The sequence below is a fragment of the Bombus pyrosoma genome, linkage group LG11 (assembly GCF_014825855.1).
Source record: "Bombus pyrosoma isolate SC7728 linkage group LG11, ASM1482585v1, whole genome shotgun sequence".
In the NCBI taxonomy this organism is placed as follows: Eukaryota; Metazoa; Arthropoda; class Insecta; order Hymenoptera; family Apidae; genus Bombus; species Bombus pyrosoma.
The window spans coordinates 16,468,278-16,486,330 of record NC_057780.1 but is presented as its reverse complement, the minus strand read 5'-3'; the positions used below and the strand labels follow the sequence as shown (position 1 = coordinate 16,486,330).

At 32.9% G+C, this 18,053-nt stretch overlaps 2 protein-coding genes across 5 annotated transcripts; one reads left to right on the top strand and one right to left on the bottom strand.

Annotated features, from left to right (window-relative positions):
• Positions 1-44: 44 nt before the first annotated feature.
• LOC122572769 (arginyl-tRNA--protein transferase 1) lies at positions 45-3,510 on the bottom strand. 4 transcript variants are annotated; one of them, XM_043738201.1, is made up of 9 exons: positions 3,194-3,510; positions 2,836-2,972; positions 2,580-2,713; positions 2,075-2,505; positions 1,654-1,815; positions 1,196-1,351; positions 806-978; positions 472-733; positions 45-391 (listed from the first exon to the last, which is right to left on the bottom strand). In XM_043738201.1, exons 1-9 carry the CDS (start codon positions 3,254-3,256, stop codon positions 239-241), a joined length of 1,671 nt encoding a protein of 556 aa, XP_043594136.1. In that variant the 5' UTR covers positions 3,257-3,510; the 3' UTR covers positions 45-238. The 4 variants fall into 4 exon arrangements, with proteins under 4 accessions (XP_043594136.1, XP_043594134.1, XP_043594137.1 ...); XM_043738199.1 differs by having other exon boundaries at positions 2,836-2,962; positions 3,194-3,495; XM_043738202.1 differs by lacking the exon at positions 1,196-1,351 and having other exon boundaries at positions 2,836-2,962; positions 3,194-3,495.
• A 2,118-nt stretch (positions 3,511-5,628) lies between these two features.
• On the top strand, positions 5,629-17,272 carry LOC122572772 (prohormone-2-like). The gene is made up of 9 exons (XM_043738207.1): positions 5,629-6,852; positions 8,542-8,659; positions 8,735-8,830; positions 8,916-9,048; positions 9,145-9,357; positions 13,088-13,189; positions 13,272-13,354; positions 13,435-13,682; positions 13,826-17,272. Exons 2-9 carry the CDS (start codon positions 8,545-8,547, stop codon positions 13,910-13,912), a joined length of 1,077 nt encoding a protein of 358 aa, XP_043594142.1. The 5' UTR covers positions 5,629-6,852; positions 8,542-8,544; the 3' UTR covers positions 13,913-17,272.
• Positions 17,273-18,053: the final 781 nt, after the last annotated feature.

The following is an 18,053-nucleotide window of genomic DNA, read 5'->3' as shown; positions in this document are numbered from 1 at the left end:
GCAAAATAAAAGGAAAAGGAAGTAAATATTGCAGAGCGTATGCATAGCATGAAAAGAATCACTTTTATTTGATAAGAATTTATTAATTTACTACACACTTATCATCACAAATACTTTATTTGAAGCTATTAATTTTATTAATTTCACTTACTAATAATTATCCATAATAAGATTCCAATTCGTCTTTTGATAAAATACACAATTGTTTTCATAAATAAGTTAAAACTTTTTGCATACTTTAACAGCGATAAAGCAACAATCTCTGTGCACACTTCATGCCAACTAAACTAGTATATTCTTTAATCTCATCTTCTTCATCTTGCGTGATGGTTTGAGCTTGCTTTTTATAGATTTCATACGGCATCGCAATTTGCTGATACAAAATTAGTACCTGGAGACAAATGACATTTATTAATTACAATAAATTAAACAGTTTGTAATACTAAATATAAAAATAATGTCGTTTATTACCTTACGAATATCAACTATATTATCCTCGTTAATAGCATCAATATCATCATTCAGTCTGCTATATTTTTGTTTATCTAATTTTAATAAACACGGTTCAATATCAAACCACGCATAAGTTTCAGGACATAATAGTTTTGATGGTCTCATTCGTGCCTTGTACCGCATTTTAGGACATGAATGTATGTAGAATCCCATATAGTAATATTTCAGATCTTTTGCAACTTTATTTAATTGTCTTGTTAAATAAACTTCTCGAAGTGAACTAAATAAAATATAGAAAGTTAACAATTTATTGGAAATAATTTAAATATCAAGATGTGCCAAATGTACCAACCTAAATGTACCAAGTGAGAGATGAGAATAAGCTGGATCATAAAAAAAGTAAACACTTGAAACACAAGATGGTAAAATATCTATCACACCAACTGCAATTAATTCATTATCTAACCAATATTGTTCATGAAAAGAACCATATCCACTTGGTGGTCCATCATCTGGTGTCCATGGCTTCAAAATTATAAACTCCTTATTTGTATATATTCTTTAGCCAAAGCAATGAAATTTTTAAGCAATATTTAATAAAAAGGATTGTAAAAATATCATACATAATTTTGTTAAACATTTTAATATATTAACGAACAACGTGAACAAATATTTCTTTTTATGTCATATAAGATTAGATTATAAAATCAGATTGAGATAGCAACCTGAATACGAGGTATACCTGTAAAGAGCTTTTTACAAGAAAGTTGAAGAATGATTTATCATCTGACTCCTTTTCTGTTTCACCATGAATAGTCATTTGATATTTTTTAAACAGGTTTGCACTTATTTTAAGCGTTTTAATAAACTCGTCCGACATTGTTCTCACCAACTTCATCTGATGAATTTAAACATATGAATAATATTTGATGAACACAATGTACTGAATACACATTTAAATGTGGTCCACTTTGCTCCAATTAAGCATTGTTTCAATTATTCAATTTTCAAAACAGTATTTTATACACATATTTCTTAATTAATATCTAATAATCTGTAATACTGTTGTATAACTATCTACTTTAACAATAATTATGTACGATATTATGTAAATGAAAATAAAAAAATTGTAATAATCCTTCTTTAACAAGTAAAGCTCTAAGATAGCTCAGCAGGAAATTATAGAAATTGCAAAATTACCTGTAAAGGTGAGTTCACAAGAAATCCCATATATTGCATCTCTGTAACCTTTTCTGCTAGAACTCCATGTATTGTTGTTTGATATTTTTTATATACCTCATAAGATTGTTTCGAGGTATTTAAATATCCAGAGCTCATTGGTGAAGTTCTAACTAGTTTCAGCTAATAAAAGTCGCAAATTTTACAAAACTTCATCAAAATAATTACGAAATTGAACTAACAATGAACTAATAAGAAAATATTGTAACTAAACTGAACAGTAAAAAAAGTATGAAATAGTAAAAACATCATTCGAGTATTTTTCAATATTCCCCTACCTACTTTTTAAATATTAAATAAATTGGAGAAAAGAGGACCAACATTTATAGAAACCATTTGCATGCAACATTTACTGAACTTGATGGAATAAATGTGTATCTACCTCTAATCTGTTGGTTCCATTATAAACTTCATCAAATATTTGCTCTAAACTTTTAGCCTGGTTTTCTTGTTTATTTTCTTTGAAAATAGCTTCTATTTCTTCCTGAGTTTTTCCTTGTGTCATTAATTTGTTTTGTTTTCGTTGTTTACGTAAAAGCTTTGCTTTCATACAAGGTATCCGAATAGGATTCATTTCTACAGATTGTAGACTTTGAGGTGTACTATGAGAATCATTGTTATAACTTGATGCAGCAGGTACACATTCAGAATTATGTTTTTTATTCTTTAGATCACGCTTTTTCTGTTCTTTATCTGATGTGCTAGGATGTAACCTTGCATTAACTTCATCATTAATAAATTTCACATTCATATCAGAAATATCTTTGTCAACTTTTAAAAAGTGCTTACTGTGATTAGGAATTTCTTCAATATCTATGAAAAATGGTTTCATAAAATCACATGTTAAAGTGCATATTAAATAATAATTTAACATATTAAATCTTTACCAATGTTATTACGAAAATCTCCATCGTACGTATCCATAGTATCATCTTTATGTAATTCATTTCTTAAAAATTTTGCCATTCTTTTCAAAACCTTTTTTTGTGATTTAGAAATTTTAAATTGTAATGCTTCACATCTATTATAAATATTTAGATATATGAAAAATTTGTAATATAATTTATAATAATATACACATATACATATTTTTTAATAGATAGGAAATTCGTTTTTAAAACATTTTAGAAGTTTTAATCTTACTTAATTGTATACATTGGGCAACATGTTTGATCCATAGTAGATTTGTAACAATAAGAACCACACCTTCTCCAACCTCTATCTACTAGAGCTTGGTAATCTTGAACAGTCAATCTATGTGTGCCCATACCTATAATGTACTACAATTAAGATAAAGATGCAATACAAGACATATTATTCAAATAACATTGACGCATTAATAAATAAAAGTTAGCATGACAAGAACAAAAATTATACATGTATGAAATAATCATTGAGACTACATAACCTATTAATAAAAGTATGAAATACTGTATATATAAGTACAAAAATTTAAAATAAAAGTTCATGATTGATATTTGCTGTATGCTTTGATACTTGCCATGACTGAAATTTGTGTTTGGGCTTTTACAATAACCACATTTATATCCATCCTGTTCACCATAATACTCAACAATACTGTACGATTGTCTTGCCATATTTTGCTCTTTATTCACTCGTTTTATTATTGCATTGATTACGATGAATTAATTATCAACAAAGATCATGCAATCCACTCATTTATTACTCAACATATATATTTATATTAATAAAATTGACACCACCACGTATTTAAAAATCCAATCTACTAAACAGAAAGCGGTATTGCCACAGCCATCTTGTCATTTTTGAATAATGTTATTGAAATGCAAACTTTGCAATGTGAAATTAAATATTTCCTTTGTTTACACTTCTCATTCAAATGTTCTTGAACGTGAAATCAATAAAAATGTGTTATATGAACTTAATTAAAAAATTCACCATTTAGTATTTAGTATCTATAAATATAAAATTGCAAGATACAATTTAGGATAAATATTACGCATATGTATTTTCTAATGTAATTGTATTTATAATAAAATAAAGCTTGAAAATTAATAACTCTACGCGGAAATAATTGAAAAGCTAGAATACTGATATTGTAAAACGCAAATAATATGATTATTTCTAGTAAATTAATAAATAATTATTGTATAACTATAAATACAATATAATTAAAAATACAGAAGTCTTTTAATAAAAATATAACAACATCATATTGATTTTTTAAATTAATCAGCAATTAAAATAATGTTTAATTATCGCAAAGATCTAAAATGGTATAATGCGTATACATTTTACCATTTTCATGAATGAAACTATGCCTCTTTTACAGCAACAGGCGTCTCTTACTACACAGAGTGAAACATCGATCTATTCCTTCGGGACACCCCCCTTCAAGCTGCTGGTTACAGTTTCCACTTCACAGGGTAGTATCAACAATCTGAAATACCTGTCCCATCATGGATTTATACTACTGTATCTAGTATCACACATTCATCTATCATGTAATTGAAATTTATTATTTTATTAAAACTCTTTAAATTCCTTCAACTTCTAACAATTATTTTTATAACAAATAATACGAAAAACATCTAAGTTCATTTCCTGATATTAAAAATAGTAAATTTCTGTTTTAATATTTTGCAATTTTAATTCCTGTCTTAAGATGAAATAGAATAATCTCCTGCAAGTTGTAAGTCTCCACGAATACACATGACAATAGTTCAAAGCTTAATAAGTTAAAGATTTCAATAATTATTCGTATGAGAATTAAAGTATAATAACAATGACTTAAAGCTCAATTTATATCGCTAATAAAAATAGGTAACAGATATAGTAGTAATTTATTACGTACAATTATTATCTACGAATAAATTATTTTGATCCTGGTATTCGTAGAACGTCCCTGAATACATCCATGTTCCCCTCCCACGAATCATTTCCTCGCGACGCGTATGTCCCCCACTAAGTTTTCGAAGCGCGGGGATTCGTCGTTTCCAGAATCAACGGCTGACGTCAATGGGAACAAACCTTCGGATCGAGCACGTCGAATAGTATTATTTCACAGAACTCGCCCCGTAATTACAATGATGGCATCGGGTCCTATCTTGGTCGGATGTATCTATCCTCCACGGAATACTCAAACTTCTGACAAATTTACGAAAATAAACCTTTCTCTTCACCTGTCAAATGCATAAATTGTGTCCCGCAAATTCGTTCTGAAGTTCAAAGAAAAAATACCTCCCTCGGCAATGGTTGGGGGTGTGGCATTAATTTTTCTCGATACTTCGGCAAAAATTAACGACGGTCGCGTGCTTCTATTCTTCCTGACCTTTCGTATTTTGTGTCCCTTTATAATGAAATACAATAAAGGAATATTTTGTACTACTTTTTGAATATTGAATGAACAATATGATGAACATCCGTCTGAATCAAAAAAGTAGAAAAATTGAGATTAAAGATATCTTCTTTTTCTTTGTCATCGTTAAGTAATAAATCTATTGATATCTATTAGAGATGGATGTCTTCGAGCATCTGTCATACACGCCCCCGTAATTGTATCACCGCAAACGTTGTTAGTTGGCCAGAAATCCGACCAGGTGAGTTATACTTGTTTTTGTGCAACTACTTCAATTCGCGCAAGCGTGCAGCCGATTCTTTGGAAATAGGTCAATTACTGAGGTACGTAGTGCGCTAGGATGCGTCGTATTTCAAGTTAAATACTTTGCTAAAGCGGTTGTTTCCGAGAATTTGCCGACTCTTTTTGGAGAGTTATGGCTAAGTACATAATTCCCTGCTGCTGCTCTCTTCTTCGTCCACTTGTTGTTGCTATCTGTTTTCTGAAACCATGGCAACAAACAAATTAAAAGAGAACAGATTAAAATATTGTGCACCCAACTTGAATGGATTTCCATTTTCTTCTAGAGTAAAGAATAATTTCTTCCTCCTCGTCGAACACGTCAAATTCTTGATCATTCATGAGAGAAGTACATCTTGACAAGATGAAGAAAACATGACAGGATTCAAGAGCGTCTTGACCAAGGATATGACATCGTAAATATTTCAAAAATCTTCATTAATGATAAATACTTCGTCGCAAGAACATGTGAACGTCAGCATGACGCTGAGGAGAAGAAAAGAAAATTTCGCACTTCGGTTGATCTCTCTTCTCCTTCCCAACCCTCCCTCTTTCTTTCATACGCCATGGAAAATATGTGTGGGCGTTGGGTGCTCGTGGGCGTTATACGATGGCGTAGGCGTTTGGCCTGTTGCGGGGGCTGAAGAAAAGTGGCCGGGGACTGAATACGGAAAACGGTGCTACAATTCCTCCTGTACAGCCCACCACTCCACCGCTTGCGTTCGAGAGACAAAAGAAAGTACGGATTTGCGACGAGGACCAAGAAAAAACGATCCACGATATTGCTCGGAAAATGTTCTTCCTTCAAAGATCGAATGAATTTCGGTCACAACATTGACTTTGAGAGAACACGTTCTAATTAAGAGGGATTATGCCTCATCCTGCTTTCCTCAATGAAAGCTAAATATCCCTGTTGTGTAAAACTATCTACACCTGTTTATGTACTGCTATAAACAATGTAAAAAATTCTATTAAATCATCCAATCATAAAAGTTCCCTAAATAAAACTTCCTTAAAATCTAGAAGACATTATACGATGCCGGTTTTATTAAGTAGAATTAGGCTTAATCGAAACAAGATGCCACCGAAAAATTACTAGAAGACTTCTCCTCTTTAAACGGCGAATTCTGAAGATCTAATACGCGGCCAAGATGTGACATAAGAGACGATTTCAAGGATAGCCTGAGGATCTGGTCGGGTCATCGCGTGGGCAGACGTATTTTGTGGCACAATGGGAGTGTGTACATGTTCCGCGTAGAATGTCCATATAACCGTGCGCGTGTGCACGTCATATCACTTCGTAGAGACGCGGTAGGGGTTGCTTTCAGGGTAGGGGTGCTCGCCCACCAAGGTGGGGGTGGTTGATCGACCGTACCCTCCGCCAGTTTTCTAGTCGTCCTGCTCAGCCTCGACGTTCATTCTACGTTGATCAACCGAACTCACTAGTTCTCTGCATCTTTTGGAGAAACGCTCCCGTAAGAAGAAATCTTAGAAGACTGACCAGAGACCTAGAACGAAGAGAATAGTCAACGTTAAGTAAGGTGAAGGAACCTATCTTTCAATTGTTACATCTGGCCCTTTCGAATACTAATATTTTTGCTTGAAATTTGAATTACGACAGTGATCCTTCGATCGATTTAATTGGCCAACTTTCGTAAGATAAAGACCCGCTAAAATTGTACGGGTATAAATAGGAGGGTAAGAATAGAGATTGTTCGATCACGACGATTTCTTATCAGCGATATAACTATATTTCCTCGAACTTTAGTTCTAAAGATAAAAATTTAATCTGATTTAAAGTTTCATTAGAATTTTGTTTCATACACGCGTACATTTAATAGTTTTAATTTGAAGATATCTTTAAACTATAACATGTTTGAAATGGGTCTATAATTTTTAAAGCGTTAGATTGTTTGTTAAAAATTCGTGAAAATTGTTAAAACATATTTTATCGAGGCAAGTAATATTAATACCATACATGCGTCTGGATTTGTCAATGAAAGCACAGTCAATGAAATGTATTTTTAATTGCGAGTTGCATAGACGCGTATACAAACGCGATAAATGACTATAGTATTTCTAGACGCAACAAGTGTGCGATTTCTGGGTCTACTATATCCGGTTTAACTTTATTTCCTGGCCAGATTTAATTGTTCAATGCTATCACTAGCATCATATCATAAACTCTTTTTTGCATTTATTAAGCTTAGAGAATAATTATCACAGAATATATGATATTTTTTAAAATGAAGATAACAAAGATGAAACGGAAAAGTAATACGAACGAGTGAATTTTTCGTGTAATATTTACATTACGTATGTATATATATATATGATTAAAACATCCTTTTAAACTTTGACATTTCAAACTAATGGAATGTCTATAACGAGTAATTGATTATGAGTCATGAGCTTCGAAGCTACCACTACCTTTGCTGAGATTTAGTTAATTGCATATCTAATTAGCGAAAACTCTCGTGTATCGACGTAAGCTGATTGCGTGTATGTTGGAAAGCACACGTAATTGAATTATCAGTGTTATTTGCTAAGACTATAGAGATTCCAGAATCTGTTTTGAAGTGAGATTCCAGTTCACTTCCCATGAAACATACTAATAAACGATAAACTACAATTAATTCTACTTCACGCAACTGATTCATGTTTATTCTTCAGACTGCTGCCAAATTTAATTTATTTTTCGCTATTAAGAAATTTATTATTTTCTCAAAATTACGAAAAATTAGATACTATTATTTGCAGTAGAATGTAATTTAAATTGTTACTTTAACGGAAAAAATATTGAATTATCGACTATTCTTCAAGAGAAAGACTTATCATCTTTATGGATTTAAATCTTCACGAAATCGTACAAACATTTACAATTTCCTATCGAACTTCCGACATGTATGTCCGTTAATTTTTTACATGCAATGGAAATAGATTCCTGACATTTCGCATTATGTGACATTTAAGCTTCTTTCATAGTGACCTGCTATCTTCATTTACCTCCACTTGTAAGGGGTGTAAACTTCGATCTGTACAAGAAGAGAATGCTTTATAGCAACCATACTTCTTCTAACTGCACCCTTAATCAATTTCACATTTGATTAAAGGGTCAATAAACTTTTGTGCATAATCAATAAAGAAATCTTTAATTTCATCTTTTTAACAAATCTCACAGATTAGTTAACCAAAGTTTAGGTCAATAATGGACCAATCAATTTTTTCAGATCATGTGTGACTGGGTGTGGTTACTAACTCTATATTCCCTCTTCGTGGTAGCACAACCTTTGCCAACGAATCTGGCAGAGGATGCAAAGAAGACTGAACAAACAATGAGACCAAAACGTAAAGCATACTATGTTTTCTGTAATTTACAACACGATTAATGATTTGTTCACTAATAAAACGTTTTGGTTTCAGCTAAACGGGCACAGGAAATGTTGATGTACGGCAACCAACAAAATCGTCAGCCGGAGAATAAACCAAGCTCATCTTATTCGTCTGCCGTAGAAAAGAGTAAGTATAAGTAATGAGTAACCATTTTCAATTATTTTTAACACCTTGTAACTATTTTAATTTATAATTAATCTTTTAATCTAAGGAACTCTAGCTGCATCAGGACTAGGTGGATTGAAAGCAGCCCTTACTGAGAAAGAAAAACCATCTCATCCTAATGCACCTAACAACGCTCTCTACAACCGTGATTCCTTTTCTCCGTTTGATAGAAACTACGAGTAGGTATTCTCAATAAATTAAAATAGTTCATTTTTTAAATTTCTCATCAAAGTGAGTATTAATTAATGTATAACTTATTTCTGTTTCTGTTTCAGCGGATATGGAAAAATCCTGATGAACGAATTTGGATATGACATGCCTCAATGGGATGTTCCGTCGTACTCTCGTTACTACTTGAACGATGATCGTCGGAAGAGATCCGAGAAATCAACAGTCACCGGATCTACCACCATGAAACCGTCCACAACCACCTCCTTCCAGTCTCCAACATCTACTCAGCAATCTATGCAGGTGCAAGTAAAGAGAAGGTGAGTCAATCGTATTAATTTTTTGACTATTATTATTAAACGGAAAAAAAGAAAATAAAGGAAAAAGAAAATTATAAATCTGATTCATCGATTGTTCGATCAATTGTCATACTATCTACTTCCTTCAGTCAGCTTAGAATTTCGTCAAGTTGTAAATATCGTTTACGAGACATTTATATCATATTGCTTCTATTGTCTGACGATTGCGTTTTACGCAGATGAGATTAGGATGTGTTAGGGCGAATTCACCTGTAGAACAAGCTGCCTCGGGCAGAGTGAATCGACTTGGTAACCAGTCTGTAATTCCCACCCCTGCGAGAACTCACCCTTCCCGCCCTCTTGCTCAGAACATCCCTCTTTTTCTTCGACGTTTCTTCTGAATGGGGATGAGAGGGCTGGCGAGGGCGTTGCCCTCGGCAGAAACGGCGGTGGACTTGACGACCAAGCCGGTTCAATACGACTTCGAGAAGCTGTCGTTATCGAAGTTGATCTGTAGAGCATATAGGATTGGTTTTCTCCTGCCTTGATCTACAATAATTTTTAGGCTATAACGAAAAACTATATATACACATAAAATAGTATAAAATAATTGTAAAATATAAACACGATATTTTTCTTTCTTCTTTGTACTTCTCTTTTCTTCAACAACAGATTACATATATATATATATATATATATATATATATATATATATATATATGTATATATATATATATATATACATTCGATAGTATAAGGAACCTCTAGATGTTCCGATTCAAATCGGAAGTCGATAGTTCCGTAACGAAGGCTATCGATGGTATTTATAGCATTTACATAGAATCGTCATCGTTAAGTAAGTGACGTAGACGACGACGCTGTACGATACGTCATAGAATGATCAATTACTTTGAAGTTCCTTACGTCAAACTTTTATTTTTACTCTCAAGCGTAGTTACAAGTGTGAATCGCCTGACCTGTAAATAAATGTCACAGGTCACTTTGTGCACATGTATGCTAATATACATTTATGGACGAGCTAATTTCCATTACACAGAAAAAAATGATTTAAAAGTAGGCAATTCTGTAGATTGCGCGTAATTATAATATTTGATTATAAGTTGTTTTTCTACTTTTTAGTATAAAAGATGACTTTTACGACCAATTGGCTTTTGGTAATAAGATTTTATTATCGGGCTTAATAATTCTATATCAATTTCCTTGGTTGTCAAGGCATCAAAGGAAAAAGGAGGAATAATTTGCAGGTATTGCGAAATCAATGTGACAGAAGGCAGCAATTTTCACTCTGTTGGATATAGCACATTTTAAATATTGTACTTGAGTTACATTTCAGCAATAAAAAAAGATACAAAAATTCGATATTAAATATTAATTGAATTATATTCACATTAATAAGGAAAAAGTTAGTAAAGTATAAAGATTATATCGTTAGCGGATTTTATATATCTCTATGATATAATTGAATTAATTAAAATTTGCAAGCGATAATCGAAGTAACGAACTTAACGGTTGCAAGAACTAATAACGTAGTATGTACATATAGTACGAAGAAAAAGTTATCCTCGAAAAAGGTTTTATATGTCCCACAAAGTGATCGCGTCAGCTGAAAATTTTTCCAATAAACTGCTCACGTTCACGAGAACGTGCGAATTCTCTCACAGCGATGTACGAATACGTATTATATGCACAGTTTGGCGCAGTCATCGAGACGTTCGATACTCATGACGCAATGGGTAGCTTTCCAAGGGTTGGGTCCACGAAAAGTTGAATGGAACCAGCTAGTAAAACTAGGTCAGACTTGACTATTACTTGACATATCGCTAGCCAATCAGCTGACGAGAATAGGCTCCTAGTTAGCGCCGACTCCATGACGTGCAGTAATTCACGGAGTTTGTCCGGAATTTATATTCAACCAACTAAATTCAAACTAGATTCAACTTAACAATAGATACTATTGTTATCGGAAACTCGAAAAATAGAAGTTCAGGTTTTGGATATGCAAAATATGGAACCTAGAATCATTAACTTTCGACCAGATGTCCACGAATCATTTTATTTCTTTCGTCCTTTTCCATAGATCAATTAAAATTTCGAATTAATTAGTCGAAATCAATTATTTTTAACGTTATGGTTTGTTTGATCTGTATCTTTTTCTGTTCAATTTCCCGCCATGTTAAAAAAGGTATTCACGATACATTTCGAACAGTTTCCCTGTTCTTTGTTTATCTTACATAAATGTATAATACCAAAGAAGTAAATGAAAAAGCTGAATGAAACCACCTGACGAGTCAAATCGTTTTGGCATATGGCCAACCAATCAGCTGATGATATTAGCCTGTTTCGTCATATCGATCATCCACAACAGAGGATGTACCAAGCATGCTCGGCGGACCTGACCTAGGACAAATCCTATCAGCGCAAACGCGTGCAGTGCAATCTCCTCCTCGCGTCGTATTGGCGGCTCAGTATAGTCCTTTTGTTTGCCAGCTTTTTCCATTCAACGTACCTCGCGTACTGATGCTCAATGATACTGTGCACGCATGATTGCATTACATGCAATAAATGCGCTTTAAACTCAACCTCCATAGAAAATCGATATTGTTCAGAAATACGAACCTCGAATAACTGCCAGATTATCCGAATATCAATGAGAACTCTATCCGAAGATATATATATATATATCGGGTTGGCGTTATGATTAGGGTTGGGGTTAACGGCGTGAAACGAATCTTCGTTGTGATTAGACATCGTCGTTATGCAATAGAGAAGATATTGACTAGAGCAAATATGATTGTTACAGATATCGACAAGTAACCGTGGTAATTAGATACTCGAGACGCTAATGACAATGATCCTGGGTTCGATAACGAATCCGCGGTCAACGGGATAATAGATGTACGCTCTCACAAAATCTAAGTCCGACTCTTGGTTAACAAAACGTGAATTATTCACTGATCGTAAAGACGTTATTTCTTCTCGTCAATGAGATCGCACGAAAGAAGNACTATGACGGGGTGTGTCTAAGGGCACGAGATCATCGGATTCGTGGAGCGATGCCTTCGTTCAGAAGGTGAGGGAAATTGACGTTGCTGTTAATTGGTCAATTTCCATATCGGTGGTTAGAAAAGGATGCTAGCCGCCCTTGAGGAAAAGTTGCTAGCGGGAAGCGTCGTTCGTGAGAAAGTAGGTTTCCCCTATCTTCTCGTAGTTGGGACAAAGACTGTTTGTCTGTTTGAAGGACTTTAGTTAACTAAATCTTAAGATTTATAACGGGTCCTCAGGCTAGCTGAACACGCACTACGGAGACGCATCGACATCTGGCAAACATCTTACCCAGAGAATAGGGTCTGCGTGTGGCGAGCCACGGGACAGAGACCGTTGGAATGTCTACTGTCAAGTATCCCTACAACTATTTCTTTTAAGGAGAGCTATACTGTTACTCCATACCTTTGTTAGACAAAGGTCCATCTCTTGACCGCGGCTACGTTGGCGACTGATTGTCGGCTCGAGCCCAAGTTCACTGTTACAAATCTCGAATAAATACAATCGGATTGTATGACAATTGTTTAATTACGGCTATGGTAGAATCTAGATTACAATATTACGGGATTTTTCCAAAGTTCCAAAGGAAGGCTCCGGTGTTCTTTCATCTCCGACATATATATATATGATTTTACAAATTAATTTTTTTTATTTAAATATGTTTCAAACATGAATGTTGGATTTTCAGCGTCCCGATTTATCAGGAACCACGATTTAAGAGAGAATTGGATATTGACCCGCAAGATGTTTTAACACTCCTCTCCCTCTGGGAAAATGAACGCCACAAGCGGTAATAATAATATACATATGTGCCATTAACTGTAAACAATATAAGTATCCTGGATTTTAATTCAATTAAAATATCTTCGTAGAAACTGGCATAAATATATGAACGATGAATATGAAAATGTAGACGATGAAGACAACCTTCTTGAGGAAGAAGATCCTCGAAACAGTAAGTCAAAAATATTTTTAAATTGAATGTATTGATACTGTTTTGATATGTTTAACATTTTGAATTATAACTTTGCAAAGTCATTCCTTGGATGGATTCTTCGGCGTACCCCCCTCGACATTACAGCGTAGAGTCTTTATCACCGGCAGATATTGGAATCGTTCGTACTCATCCATCCAGTTATTACGAACAATATGAGAATCAGTACGGGCAACAATATGATGCGACTTCTCAATACGGCAGTCCTCAGTTTGGTTTAGTTTATCCTCAACAGACTTACTATAATACCCCTGAGAAAAGGTTTATGGTCTCCAGGAAACGCTCGCAGGTAATACATCCGATGAACTCTAGAAACAATTCATTAATCTACAAATAAATGATCCCGAGAAATATAAAGTATATTTATACTTATAATAAAATTTCTAAAATTCTTCGATTTAGAATCGTATTGGTATTTCATTCGTTTTACAGACGTACGATCCTTACTCCAACGCGGCTCAGTTTCAAATAAATCCCCAATCACGGGGATATCCATACCAACACCATCTCATCTACTAAATCGATATCAACTCGACGAACGGCAACAAAATTAGCACGAAACTATCGAGAATGTATTTGAAGAAAGTGAAAGATCCTATCAATGAAACACGGAAAGAGGGTAAACAAACTGATGTTTTCGGACTCATGTATACGCAAAGAGGAACCAGACAAAAATTTTGGGCTTTCTTGGCGAATGTTCCATCTCTGACGTCTTCTTCATTTGACTATTCTGTCTTTATTATGAACACAGCGGTACGTGCTTGAGAAAGACTACACTTATTTTAACAAATACGGTGCTCAGAAAGACTATTCATAGTTTACAAGAGTCTGCTGAAGAGACAATAGTTCTTTTGATTAACTTCTTAATCGTGTGGTCATCAATCATCGAAATGAGTAACGAAGAAAAATTTGCGTAATATTTTTTCAACATCTTTCGAAATCCTTCAAAAGTATTAAGAGAAGCCGATGGGTATAGAAGCGTCTTTGGTTTCAGTGTACTCTTGTATTTTTCCGCAGAAACCGATGAAACTTCAAGGCGCAAGAAAAAGGCACAGCCCGCGCGATGACTGAAATCGTTAGAACAATCGTAGTTACTCGAATCAAATTACCCTCAAACTTGGTTCATGACTTTTCTGACTGATTAAAAAGAGAGAAAGACGACGAATAGTTTTTTTCATGAATTAGCTCGAAGATAGGCGTAGCACAAGATCTGATAGATAAACATAGTAGGTATGAGAAAATGATTAATATGAAATGAAAAGATGAAACGATACTTCTAATTCGGAGACCTAGAGAAAGGTAGATGATTTCTTAGCAAAATTTAGAGCGAAAGATGATGCTGAAAATATTTTATAACTTTCTCATTACGTTTCACATCTACGGATATGTATATCTTGTTATAAATATATATACATATACCTATAATATGTTGAGAAAAAATGAACAAAGTAACTGAAGTTCGATCAAGCTTGTTTATACCACTATTATATATTTCAACCCCTTAATTTACTTTGCAAAAGGCAAGAGATAAATGTTAAAGGTACACAAATACATGAAATATTGAAGCACGGTGTATATTGAGTACTACAAATATCAATTTGAATCCAATGAAATCGTCGGTATTTAGAGTTATAACAACATATCTTCTACTGGATTCATACCTTATATTCAACGTGCCGACATGACCGATAATTCTCAAGCCCCCCTTACTTTAAACATGATCGTCAATTAATTTTTCTAACCGTGTACAAAATACATAATCGCAACATTTATCGTCAATGAAGTATTGATGAGTGTCAATGCATATTTCAATGATATTCACTTCTACGGCTGACTAAATAACTTTCGAAAATAAAAATTTCACGACTCGATTGTAATCTTCGATGATTATCGCTTCCAGTTGTTTGACAAACATTATTGTTGAATGATACTAGTAATTTCTATTACGAGTTGGCATTAATAGAAAGCAATTAATAATGTTGCATCATGTTAACAATGTCTTATCGTGAAAGTATTTGCAAATTCAAAAAAAAATTAAAAGAAGATAAAATTATGAGATTTATCGAGTACGTGAAATTTTTGATTCTCGTCCTCTGCTGCGAATATAAAGTGTAAAGCACCGTTATACCGATAATCCATCGTCTTACCATTATCAGAAAAAATAAAAAAAGAAAAATACAGAAAGGTAAAAAAAAAAGAAAAGAGAAAGAAAAAGGTATATAAATATATCTATACAAACTACACAGAGTGACATTTAATGTTCTTGTCGATCGAACCAAACACGGCCTTCCATAGAGCAAACGTTCCGAGGAGACTGAGTAATTTTTCCTTTTCGTTCTTTGTTGTTTGATCAGTATATGCTTGAAACGCGTATATAATAATATAACATATGATACTGTAACGGTAGGAAAAAGGAAAATCTAGCGGATGACTGACCGATCAATTGGACGCGTGACGATCGGCACGAAGAAAATCTTTTGTGCTATATATTTTTAACGATCGTTTAGCATGTAATTAGAATTACGTAGACTAAGTAATACCAAGAGGGAATGATTCAGTATTTACTACTTATTAACATGTAATTAATGTTATAGATAATGAAAAGTATCGATTATATATTGTGTATGATTAAAGGAATGTCAATCAATCGGGTTTGGATTTGGGTTTCATTGATACGCCGTAATGTTTCGCAATCGAACAAGGTATTTACTTGAGAAATTAAACATTTTAACGGATAATTGTTTGAAAAATATCTCCAGATATTGTATTCTGTGCGTATTTTACAGCTACAATTTTCCTTCTCTTGTTGAATCAAATTTATTATCTTGAAACTCTATTAAACTGTAAAACATTACAGTCGCGAGATTTTTCGTAATAAAAAAAAGAGGAAATAAAATTAGAATTATTTACTTTGTAATGTGACTGCTACCTTGACAAATTAAGAAAAAAAAAGAAGGAAATTTCGTTTTATTTTTGGGATGCCTATACCGAATCGTGTAATGATACTATATTCTTACTACAAATTAATCTTCAGACACCATATCTTTTTACAATAAGAATAACGAACTGTTAAACGTCGACGCTAGAGTAGTATCGGTAGTATTATTACACTGAACAAGGAACCATTCCTGAAGTGGCTTTTAAAGTCGACGGAATAAAAAGACAAAACGATTTAATATCGGCCAAAAAACCTGTTCAATTGTTACTGTGCGGTATCAAAATAATGATCATTCCTAAAATTTGTCTTGTATTTAAACTATTTTTAATGCATATTCAGATCTAACGCATAAGAAGAAGAAATAAAGAAGCGATATTTTAATGATAAATTAAGAAAATTGTCGAGATCTACTGAACTTCTTGTTGTTAATCTTATAGAAATATATTCTAGCATCTTGAATTGTAATATTAACGTTTAAAGAAAAAAATATTATAAAAAATATTTTTGCTTGTGACAAATTTATTATAAAATTGGACATCGTGATCTATAGAAAGATGATAATGATAACATTCGAGTAAATTATAGCAGCGTGTATTTCGGAAACAGTCGCGAAATTTTATGAAAGATTTTTTCAACGTTAACGATATACCACCGATTGCTAATCGACTATGAAAATTATTGTAACTGAATAAAACGAAACTGTGTGTCAACTATGTTACTTCAAAATGGATATTATATACGTATTATATCGTAAAACTTCATATCAACATTCAATTATATGTACCTACGTGTGCATTTTTAAATCAAAAAGTTATATCATTCGGCATCGTAAGTATTTTTCAAACCCGTGGTGCTTTTGATTGAACAATAACGCATTATTGTAATTAAATTAAATCATAAAAAATAACAAAAAAAATAAATAAATAAATAACTATATTCTACTTATAAGCGCATTCATCCTGGAATATTGTTTTATCTGCCTTTCTTTATTTAACCCATTCGTGCTCAATGTTTCACATACAACATTGAACTTTAACAAGTTATTAATTAACTAACTGATAAATATATTAGTTTTTAGCAAAATTAGTCCTAAATCTTGGTACATTATGCCTTCTTCATAGAAGCATAAAAAGATATATTACTTTTAAGGTGAATCTTTTGAATCTTGAGGTTGAAGGGCCGAATCTTTCTTTGAAGAGCTAAATCTTCATAAAATTATATCTTTAATATTCATATTTTACTTCAAATTCTCACTTGTCCAAATCTCATTTTACACATACACTTCTCGTTTTTTTAACTCATACATTCACAATAAATTGTAAAACTATCCAGGAAATATCCACATCATCGTGTGATATTCTTCATATATTTCCCTTTATGATTATTGAAAATTACTAAGCTACTATTCTAAAAATTGTATAGATAACAAAAATTTCTACTGGGTGTTTCGCAGCTCAAAAAAATTTGATCCTCAAAAAATAACTGACCAAAATATTTTATTTCTGGTAAGGTAATGAATAATGATGAACTGTTAAAAATGTCCCAAACATAAATTGTGCTTAAGATTTGAATTCTTATATCTCTAATGACATCATACTAAAAACAGTTATTACTATGTATATACTTTAACGCTTTATTTTTACGTTACATGTCCTTGCTAAATATTGTTATCGTAATGTTTCTGGTGTACATTGTATAATTAGAAACATGTAGAAACAGATG